General features: G+C 58.5%; 1 protein-coding gene across 1 annotated transcript in view; it reads right to left on the reverse strand.

The window, feature by feature from the left end:
- Window positions 1–10,978, reverse strand: part of LOC137455508 (src kinase-associated phosphoprotein 1-like) — a 43,894-nt gene that overhangs the window by 24,511 nt on the left and 8,405 nt on the right. The window contains exons 2-3 of the mRNA XM_068166398.1: window positions 8,529–8,676; window positions 1,631–1,743 (exon numbers count right to left, since the gene is read on the reverse strand). Coding sequence (XP_068022499.1) covers window positions 1,631–1,743; window positions 8,529–8,676 — 261 coding nt within the window. The remainder of the gene's footprint in view (window positions 1–1,630; window positions 1,744–8,528; window positions 8,677–10,978) is intronic.

A 10,978-nucleotide genomic window follows, 5' to 3' on the forward strand; every position in this document is an offset into this window, starting at 1 on the left:
AGATTCAACCCACTCGGGGCTTGGATTGAGGCGTGGGTAGGGCTGTGGGCGCTGGGGCGGTGGAGGATGCGTCGTGTTGGAAGGGATCTTTGGAGGGACTCCAAGCTGTGCCCTCGAGCTGGCAGCCAGGAAGAGAAGATTCAACCCACTCAGGGCTTGGTGGGATTGGATTGAAGGATTAAACCCACTCAGGGCTTGGTGGGATTGGATTGAAGGATTAAACCTACTCAGGGCTTGGATTGAGGTGTGGGCACTGGGACATTGTAGGATGCTTCATGTTGGAAGGGATCTTTGAAAGGACTCCAAGCTGTGCCCTCAAGCTGGCAGCAAGGAAGGGAAGATTCAACCCACTCAGGGCTTGGTGGGATTGGATTGAAGGATTCAACCCACTCAGGGCTTGGATTGAGGTGTGGGCACTGGGACATTGTAGGATGCTTCATGTTGGAAGGGATCTTTGAAAGGACTCCAAGCTGTGCCCTTGAGCTGGCAGCAAGGAAGGATTAAACCCACTCAGGGCTTGGATTGAGGTGTGGGCACTGGGGCACTGCAGGATGCTTCATGTTGGAAGGGATCTTTGAAGGGACTCCAAGCTGTGCCCTTGAGCTGGCAGCAAGGAAGGATTCAACCCACTCATGGCTTAGATTGAGGTGTGGGCACTGGGGCACTGCAGGATGCTTCATGTTGGAAGGGATCTTTGAAAGGACTCCAAGCTGTGCCCTCAAGCTGGCAGCAAGGAAGGGAAGATTCAACCCACTCAGGGCTTGGTGGGATTGGATTGAAGGATTAAACCCACTCAGGGCTTGGATTGAGGTGTGGGTAGGGCTGTGGGCACTGTAGGATGCATCATGCTGGGGTGCAAAGAACACTGCAAAACCTCACCCACACCACACAGCCTCCCAAGTCCATCACTGTTCTGGGGGTCCAAAGTGAATTGCCAGCCAAAGAAGAGCCCCCCCCAAGTCCACCACTGTTCCTGCTCCGTGTTGGGGTGCACAGCTCATCACAAAACCTCATCCACACCACACAGCCCCCACCCACCCAAATCCATGACTGCTCCCATGCTCGACCCAGGCATTGCCAAACCCACCCCATAAACCACGACCCCCTCCAGCCAGATCCAACCACGAGCCAGCAAGGACCAGTTTGGGAAGCCTGAGGGGATAAAGAAGGTTGGAGGGCAGGTCACCAAAACCCAGGCCTTGGGTTGTGGGTGGGGGTGGTTTTTTTGGCCCCCCCCCTCCCTTCTCCCCAGTTAATGCAAAGCCTTTCATTTCTTTACCTTGCCCCAGGGAAGCCTTTTGGTCACACCTGGCTGAGCAACTCAATTACCCTTCTGTGCTACCTGAGCCAAAGCACAGCCAGATTCCATCACCACCATCAAAAACAACCCACAACACGATGAGGAAGAAAAGAATCTCGCCTGGGGGCATTTCAGATCCCATGGGGGGCCCTGATGGGACAACCTAGGAGGAGGAGGAGGAGGGGGGATTGGGATGCCAGGGACCCGGTCCCTGGCATCCCAATCCCCCCCCTCTGCTCTTAAATTGCTGATTGAGCTCCAAACTTTGCTTTTGTACCAATTCCACCAGGTTTGAAGCTTGGCCTTGAGCCCCAGCCCCATGTTCTTTACCTTGCTTAGGATGTAGATGAGGTCTCCCCGGTGGAAGGAGAGCTCGTCGGGATGCTCAGCGCTGCAGTCCCACAGGCCTTGGTAGTAGTTAGAGTAATCCAGGTGGAGATCATCTAGGAAAAGGGCCCCCCCCCCCCCAACAACAAAAAGAAAGGTTAATGAGGCTGTTGAGGGAGAGGGGAATCTCCTAAGGACTTGGTCATGGAATTGGGTTTGGTTGGAAGAGATCTCCAAGGTGATGGAGGGGAATCGTTCCCCGAGCTCGGTGCTAAACCAGCAGCTCCAGGGCTTTGAAACCCCTCCAGGGATGGGGACTCCACCAATGCCTTGGGCAGCCTGGACCCAGGCCCTGCCAACCCTTTTGGGGAAGCAATTGCTCCTCAAGTCCAACCCAAACCTGCCCTGGTGCAACTTGAGGCCATTTCCTCTTGGCCTATCACTTGTTTCTTGGGAGAAGAGGCCAAGCCCCACCTGGCTCCAGCTTCCTTTCAGGGAGCTGTGGAGAGCCAGAAGGTCTTCCCTCAGCTTCTTTTTCTCCAGGAGGAATCACAGCATGGCTTAAGATCTTGAGATGTTAAAAACCATCCAGTTCCAACCTGCCCCCCTGCCATGGGCAAGATCACCTCCCACTAGAGCAGGTTGCTCTGCCCAGTTGGCAGACTGGGGAAGTGACTTCTCCCAGCACATCCAGCAGGGTTTATCCTGAGAGCATCAATAAGAAAGCTACCCCAATCCTCCCCAGATTCCCATTTCCCAAGCACAAAGGACAACTTTACCATAGGGTGCTGGAACAGGTTGCCCAGGGAGGGGGTTGAGGCCCCATCCCTGGAGATACTCAAGCTGGGGCTCAGAAAGGCTCTGGGCAACCTGCTCTAGTTGAGGACGTCCCTGCTGGCTGCAGAGGGGGGGGGTTGGACTGGATGGCCTTTGGAGGTCCAAACCACTCTAGGACTCTATGATAAAACCTTCCCCCTGGACCAGAAAAAAGCTTCAGGAAGGAGACAGCTCTGATGGCACAGCCCCAAGGTGGGGCTGAATCCAGGTGGCACAGCGTGGCCACCTCCACCACGTGGACAATTAAACCCAGGCTTGGCAAGGAAGGGCAGATGTCAGCCCCTGGGCTTGTACCAGTGCTCCATGGGGCTGTGCCAGGAGGCTGCAGAAAGCATCAGAAAGCATAAACAACTCCCTCCCCCCACTGAAAACCATAATCAAGCACATGGTGGAGGGAATGTCTCTAATATGGTGTAAGGAGCTGAGTGCTGAGGGTGCATCTGGAGCGCTTTGATCACCTAAATATGAAGGAGGACATTACAGAGATGGTTGATGGCCCAGCTGGGAGCAACTGGAATGACTCAGGGACTTGGGGAACTTAAATAGAGAAGCTGGGAGTGTGTGTGTGGGAAACCCCAAACCAACAAACCAAACCAAAGCAAAGCAAAACAAACCAAGAAGTAGGTCTGCAACCTTTGGAAAGTATTAAAGGGGGAAGCAGAGAGTGCTGAGGAGAAGATTGTGGTGGGAATAGAAGGAGCAGGAGCTACTGAGTTATTTAAGCTTGTGCTAAGTGCAGGAACCAGAGGTTATGAACTGGAGGCAGAGGAAATATCGAGGAGGAGGAGGAGGCAAGAGGCAGCCTTGGAAGGAGCCAGGAGATTGTTGTGTAATTAAGACTAAAAGGTTGTTATGGGAGGGAGCCAGGACAAGGTGGCAACGAGGAGAAGAACCTGGGAGAGAGGGGAGGTGGTGCTGGGCAGAGAGGTGCTGGTGGCCTCTGTGAAGAGGAGGGTGGGGAAAGGCTGCTGTGGTGATGGGGAGGGGAGGGGAGGGGAGGGGAGGGGAGGGGAAGGGAATGGAAGGGAAGGGAAGGGAAGGGAAGGGAAGGGAAGGGAAGGGAAGGGAAGGGAAGGGAAGGGAAGGGAAGGGAAGGGAAGGGAAGGGAAGGGAAGGGAAGGGAAGGGAAGGGAAGGGAAGGGAAGGGAAGGGAAGGGAAGGGAAGGGAAGGGAAGGGAAGGGAAGGGAAGGGAAGGGAAGGGAAGGGAAGGGACCAGGTTGGAAGAGACCTTCGAGATCATTCTGTCCAACCTATCATCCAACACCACCTAATCAACTAAAGCATGGCACCAAGCACCCCATCAAGTCTCCAACACCCTATCAAGCCTCCAAATGTACTGGGAATTCATGGGATGGGAGAGTTGTTTGGGTTGGAAAAGACCTCCAAGGTCGTTGAGGCCAACCATCAACCCAAGCCCACCGTGGCCACCAAACCCTGGCCCCAAGTGCCACGGCCACAGGTTTCTGGAGCACCTCCAGGGATGGGGACTCCACCACCTCCCTGGGCAGCCTGTGCCAAGCCCTGACCACTCTTGCAGGACAGAAATTGTTCCTCATAGCCAACCTTAACCTCCCCTGGAGCAACTTGAAGCCATTTCTTCTCGTTCTATCACCTGACACTAGGGAGAGGAGACCAACCCTCACCTCTCTCCAACCTCCTCTCAGGGAGCTGTAGAGGGCAATGAGCTCTCCCCTCAGCCTCCTTTCTCCAGGCTGAACAACCCCAATTGCCTCAGCTGCTCCTCCCCAGCCCTGTTCTCCAGACCCTTCGGCAGCTTCATTGCTCTTCCCTGGCCCCACTCCAGCCCCTCAATGTCTCTCTCACACTGCAGCTCTCCCAACTGGAACACTGCTGCCTCCCCACCCCACATCTGCTCCTTCCTGCTGATCAGAGGAACAAGAGGACCTTGGATGCGTCTGGCCACCTTGCCAAGGAGTGGAGAGAGGAGAAGCTGTTGGTAAAGTGGAGACTTTGCAGCTGTGAGCATCAGCCAGGACATGACACTCTGTGAGAGCAAGGGGAGGACATCTTCCAGCCCACAGGGAAGTTTTGTGCTCCCAGAAGTTTGTGCAGCACTGCCAGCTGCTCAGATGCAAAGTCTCAGCCCTCCCTCCCAACCCTGCCCTTCAAAAGGTCAGAATCCATTGCCTCAGAGGAGGAAGATGCCCCAAGAGGAGGAAGATTCCTCATGGCTGGGCTCTGCACCTCATTCCCAGCCTTAGCTTCCAAAGCAGTGAATTTGTGCCTGCCAGCTACCAAGACTACCTTCAAATCCAGCCTGTTTGCAGCAAAGGGACCCTGGCTCCTCTTGCAGCCCTTAAACATCAGACCAGAGCCAGAGACCTTCACCCTGCAGCCTCTGCAGGATGTGTCTGTGATGCTCTGCACCTGGGATGAGCAGCAGGTGGGTTGGATCCGGACAAGCCCCCCTCCCCCCCCCCAGGCCTCCTGCCACCCCCCAGAGCCAATCCCGCTGCCCAGGTTGCGTTTAGCAAGCCCCCAGGGCCCCGTCCAGCCGCTCAGCCCTGAGCTGGGGGGCAGAGCCCTGACGCCAGCGCTGCTGATCTGCCCTGATGGAAGTGGGACGAGCTCCTGCTCCCCTGGGTCTGGGCCCGGGGGGGTCGTTAACGAAACCCAGCCAGATGTGACAAGAGCATCATTTGCTTCTGCAGCCTGAGCAGCCCCTGAGCAGAGGCTGTGGGAGAGGCACGATCCCCCCTTCCCCTTCCCCAGCCCCCCTTGGCTGCAGGCGTGGCAGCCTTGTTGACACTGAAACCTAATGACAAGCACCAGCAGCGCGGGGGCCTTCCACTGCTGTGCTCCTGTGAGCTGAAACCTCCTGCCTGGACGAGCGCAGGGGACTGGCTGAGAGGCTTTGGGGTGGTTTTCCCCCCCCTCCCAAAATCTTTTCAGCAGAGGAATTTTGCTCTGCTCGGTTGTAAGCGGGAAGCTTTCACCGCGGCTGCAGGGCCGCAGCAGAAGGCAAAAGGATTAAAGCAGCCTTGAGTGGAGCGGTTGAGGGGAGTGTGTGGGGGGGGGTCACAGCAGGAGCATCCTGCGGCTCTCAGCGGGGTTTGTGGGGCTGCTCCAGCCTGCTGCCAGCCCGAGGAACGGGAAACAATAGCTGTCCAGCAGCCAAGTGCTGGGCTGGGGCTCCAGCCGTGCGGTGCCCTCCCTCCTGCCAGCCCAACCCTCTGGCTCAAGGACTTCCAGCAGCTCCCGCTCACCCTTGGTCCGCTTGGACAGAAGCACGAATGACCAGAGGCACGAGGAGGGGGGGGGGAGGTGGGATCCTGGCATGGTGATAACCTTTCCCTCTTGAAACGCAGCCCAGCTTTCCCCAGGCAGGAGTCTGAGCCGTGATTTAGTGTCAAAACAGACCCAGGGCTCGAAGCCATCGCGCAGCGCTAGTAACGAAACCAGTTAGAACCATTAACAACAATTACCACCACCAGGCAGATGCTAATGAGCACGAGCAGGGTGTTTAAATGCTTGGCAGGGCTGTGACAGGCGAGAGCCAAAGTCCTCAGGGTGGCCTTGGGCTCAGCATCACCTCCAGCAGCAGCGGCGGCAGCCACGAAGCTGCGCTCCGCTCCCTGCCGACCCTCCCCGCTGCTTCGAGCTGGAACAGCCCACGGGGAGGCTGCTGCCCTGCTGCCTGCTCGGAGAGCTGCAGAACCCTCCGGGTTGGAAGAGGACTTTAAGATCTTGGAGTCCAAGCCTTAACCCAGCACTGCCCCAGGGCACCACCAAACCCTGGCCCTCAGCACCACAGCTCCCGCAGGGCTTTTCAGTCCCTCCAGGTGTGGAGACTCCACCACTGGCCTGGGCAGCCTGGGCCAGGCATGGACAACCCTACTGGGGGAGAAACTGCTCCTCAGGGCCAACCTAAACCTGCCCTGGGGCAGCTTGAGGCCATTGCCTCTCTTCCTGGCACCTTAGGAGAAGTGACCAGAGCCCCCACCTGGCTCCAACCTCCTTGCAGGGAGCTGCAGAGGGCAATGAGGTCTCCCCTGAGCCTCTTTGTCTCCAGACTAAACACCCCCAGTGCCCTCAGCAAGCATCACTGTGGTGAGCCCAACCCTTCCAAGCTGTGGAGCAAGAGGATGATGCAGGAAGCTCTCCCAGGCTGGGCTTTGCCAGGAGGAGCTCTTTTCCAATGTGGGCAGACCCCTCAAGAGCCAAGCATGAGCAATGAGTAGGGACAACCATGAGATAAGGGTTGGGAGGGTTGCAGCTGCCCCACAGCCAGTGGTGAGCCCAACCCTTTTCAGGCTGTGGAGCAAGAGGATGATGCAGGAAGCTCTCCCAGGCTGGCTTTGCCAGGAGCAGCTCTCATACCCAGCTGGCAGACACCCATGAGCAAAGCATCTCTGGGTGAGCCCATCCCTTGCAAGCTGTGGGGCAAGAGGACGATGCAGGAAGCTCTCTCAGGCCGGGCTTTGCCAGGAGGAGCTCTCTCCCTAGCTGGGCAGACACCCCATGAGCAAGCATCTCTGGGGTGAGTCCTGAAGGGAGGCTGTAGCCAGGTGGGGGTTGGTCTCTTCTCCCAGGCAACCAGCAACAGAACAAGAGGACACAGTCTCAAGCTGTGCAGGAGGAAGTTTAGGCTGGAGGTGAGGAGGAAAGTTCTTCCCAGAAAGAGTAACTGGCCATTGGGATGTGCTGCCCAGGGTGGTGGTGGAGTCCCCATCCCTGGAGGTGTTCAGGAGGGGCTTGGATGTGGCACTTGAAGCCATGGTTTTTGTTGTCAGGTGGTGTTGGGTGATAGGTTGGACTTGATGATCTCTGAGGTCTCTTCCAGCCATATTGATTCTATGATTCTAAGCTGTGGGGCAAGGAGGACGATGCAGGAAGCTCTCCCAGGCTGGGCTTTGCCAGGAGGAGCTCTCTTCCCAGCTGGGCAGACACACCATGAGCCAAATATCACTGGGATGAGCCCATGCCTTCCAAACTCTGGAGCAAGAGGATGATGCAGGAAGCTCTCCCAGCCTGGTCTTTGCCAGGAGCTGTGTTCCAATGTGGGCAGGCACCCCATCAGCCAAATATCACCGGGTGAGTCCATTCCCTTGCAAGCTGTGGGGCAAGAGGACGATGCAGGAAGCTCTCCCAGGCCGGGCTTTGCCAGGAGCTGTGTTCCCAAGCGGGCAGGAAGCCCGCTGGGCAGCCCCTGCAGGGGCCAGCAGCGCTGCTTTCCTGCGCCGGGGCGGAAGCTGCCGCGGCAGAGCTGCCGCCGGGGGCGGGGAGGAAACAGATCTTCCGCTCCCGTCCCAGGGTGCAGGTCCTTGAGGAAAAAGCAGGGGGTGGGGATCCTGGCCAGCCTGGCAAGCTCTCCTGCTGCTGGTTCCTGGGCTGGTGGTGAGCATCCCTTCCGGCTTCCCGCCCCGAGGTTCCTCCCTCTGCTGCCTTCCTCTGGGCCAGGGTTTGTTTCCTGCCCTCTCTCTCTCTCTCTCTTCCCAGGCTGTGTCTGCCCTGGCTTCTCTCCCTGGTCCTTTGTGGGTGTGCCTGGAGAGGGTTGGCTCCCTCTGTGTGGTCCAGGATGGGATGAGGGATGGGAGCACCTCCCTGGAAGTGCCTCCCTGGGAGGTCCTTCAGCTAGCAGATCTTAGCAGGCAGGAGGGGAGATGGGTGCTGGGGTTCCTTCATGGTGAGGTCACCAAGGCCCTCCCCCCCAAAAGAGGATTGTTTAGGTTGGAAAAGACCTTTAAGATGACTGAATCCAACCATTAACATGAGCTAAGCATCTCTGGGGTGAGCCCATCCCTTCCAAGCTGTGGAGCAAGAGGATGATGCAGGAAGCTCTCCCAGGTTGGGCTTTGCCAACACCCAGCACCCTCTAACCAACTAAACCATGGCACCAAGAGCCTCATCCAGCCTCTTCCTAAACCCCTCCAGGCATGGAGCCTCCACCACCTCCCTGGGCACATCCCCATGGCCAATCTCACTTTCCATGAAGAACTTCTTCCTCACATCCAGCCTAAACCTCCCCTGGCACAGCTTGAGGCTGTGTCCTCTTGTTCTGGTGCTGCTTGCCTGGGAGGAGAGACCAACTCAAGCACTTACCACTTTGTTCTCCACTCCTGGTTTCCTCTAAGCTGTGGGATTCCAGCTCCTCATCTGGGGAAGGGAGAGAGAGAGAGAGGAGAAAGACAAACCTCAGCAAACCAACCCAACAAACAGGAGCACAGAAATCATGGGAAGGGCTCTGAGGCTCCAGCAAAGCCCCAGGCAGGCAGGGCAGAGGGCTGGGAGAGGATCTGACTGTCAGGATAATAAATTCCTGCCTTAATTGTGAGGAGTGGAAGGGAGGAAGTCACAGCTAATATTTAAAACAGGAGGCATTAAAAGGAAGGAGAGAGAGAGAGAGATTGAAATATGAATTGTTGTGAACCACTGCCACAAACAAATCACTGCCCCTGGCCCTGGGACTTTGGGCAGCACTTTGCTGAGCATCCTGGAGGAAAAGACTCTTCCCAGAGCAGGGAGGGGGGAGAGGGAGGAGGGGGGAGAGAGGGAGGGAGGGGGGAGAGAGAGGGAGGGAGGGGGGAGAGAGGAGGAGGGAGGGGGGAGAGAGGGAGGGAGGGGGGGAGAGAGGGAGGGAGGCGGGAGGGGAGAGAGGGAGGGAGGGGGGAGAGAGGGAGGGAGGGGGGAGAGAGGGAGGGAGGGGGAGGAGAAATGAAGGAGGAAAGGAGCTCAGGCAGCCTGGCTGGGGAGGGTGGGGAGAGAGGGTGCAACGAAGATGATCTGAAAGGGTGGAGATGCTGAGGGGCCTGGAGCAGCTCTGTGAGGAGCAAAGGCTGAGAGCCTGCAGCAGAGCAGCCCCAGAGGGAGCTGAGCCAATGCTCAGCAAGAGCTAAAGGCTGGGGTGGGTGGGAGGGGGGGGCAAGAGGTTGGGGGCAGACCCTGCTCAGTGCTGGCCCAGGGGACAGGGCTAGGGCCACAAAAGTGGAGCCCAGGAGGCTCCATCTGAGCAGGAGGAGAAAGTTGTTTGGTGTGAGGCCGCTGGAGGCCTGGAGCAGGCTGCCAGAGAGGTTGTGCAGAGCTCCCAACCCCCCCCTGGGCACTGTGCTGCTGGGGGAGCTGCTGGGGGTGCCCTGCTGGGGGTAGAGGGCTCAGTTTAGCTGAGCTCCAGAGGTCCGCTTTCCCTATGCTTCCATGTCCCTGAGGCTCTCAGGGTGTGGCAGGAGCTGCTGTGGCTGCCCTTCAGCCTTGTGCCTGGATGGGATTGAGCTGGATAAGGGGATGCAGATGGGAAGGTTTGGGGTGCGGGGGAGGCTGTGTGCAAGCAAGCAGGAGGCCAGGCTGCTGCAGCTCCATTTTCCTTCCCTCTTTCCCACATGCAAAGAGCAGGCAAAAGCCACTTTTCATAATTTATTTCCCAATCAATGCTAACGAGGTTCTGCCTCGTCAGGGGCCGAGCTTTACAATCAAGGCTGATTGATTTAGGAGAGGTTTTTCGGTGCCGCTTCCAGCCTGCCGCGGGAGCGGCCTCCGGAGACCCCAGCCCGGCTCGGGCTGCGGCTCGCAGCTGGCAGCAGAGGGGGCCGGAGGGAGGCGGACCGGGGTTTGCATCGATCAGAGCTGGGTGGGGGGGAAGAGAGACCTGGGGCTGGGGGCTAGGGCCTGGGGAAGGAGGCAGCAGCGCTTCGGTGGTGCTCGGGGGTCAGGCAGCAGCAGCAGTCCCAAGTTTGTTCAGCCTGGAGGGGAGAACAGAGCCACGGCCCCGGAAGGTGAGCAGCGAGGACACAAATCCTCCCTCCGGAGAGGGCTGCTGCTTGCTCCGCCTGCAGCAGCAGCTGCAGCTTTGCTCCCCCAGCAGCTTTGCTCCCCCCAGCAGCCTTTGGCCCCCCAGCAGCAGCAGCTTTGCTCCCCCCAGCAGCTTTGCTCCCCCCAGCAGCTTTGCCCCCCAGCAGCAGCAGCTTTGCTCCCCCCAGCAGCAGCAGCCCTTGCCCCCCCTGCAGCTGCAGCCTTGCCCCCCCCTGCAGCTGCAGCCTTGCCCCCCCCAGCAGCTGCAGCTTTGCCCCCGTCCAGCACCAGCAGCTTTGCTCCCCCTGCAGCCTTGCCCCCCCCAGCAGCTGCAGCCTTGCCCCCCCTGCAGCTGCAGCCTTGCCCCCCCTGCAGCTTTGCCCCCCCTGCAGCTTTGCTCCCCCTGCAGCTGCAGCTTTGCCCCCTCCAGCAGCTGCAGCTTTGCTCCCCCTGCAGCTGCAGCTTTGCCCCCCCTGCAGGCTGCAGCTTTGCCCCCCCCTGCAGCTGCAGCTTTGCTCCCCCTGCAGCTGCAGCCTTGCCCCCCCTGCAGCTGCAAGCTTTGCTCCCCCCTGCAGCTGCAGCTTTGCTCCCCCCTGCAGCTGCAGCTTTGCCCCTCCAGCACCAGCAGCTTTGCTCCCCCTGCAGCTGCAGCCTTGCTCCTGGGGACGTTTCAGGGCTGAGGTTTTGTCTGCATGGTTTGTTTCGTGCCCGTGGTTGGCTGTGAGGTTTTCTTAGGCTGCTTCCAGGCTCTGTGCTTGCAGAGGGAG

The sequence above is a fragment of the Melanerpes formicivorus genome, unplaced genomic scaffold (assembly GCF_026170545.1).
Source record: "Melanerpes formicivorus ecotype bairdi unplaced genomic scaffold, bMelFor1.0.p_v2 SCAF_100, whole genome shotgun sequence".
Lineage (NCBI taxonomy): Eukaryota > Metazoa > Chordata > Aves > Piciformes > Picidae > Melanerpes > Melanerpes formicivorus.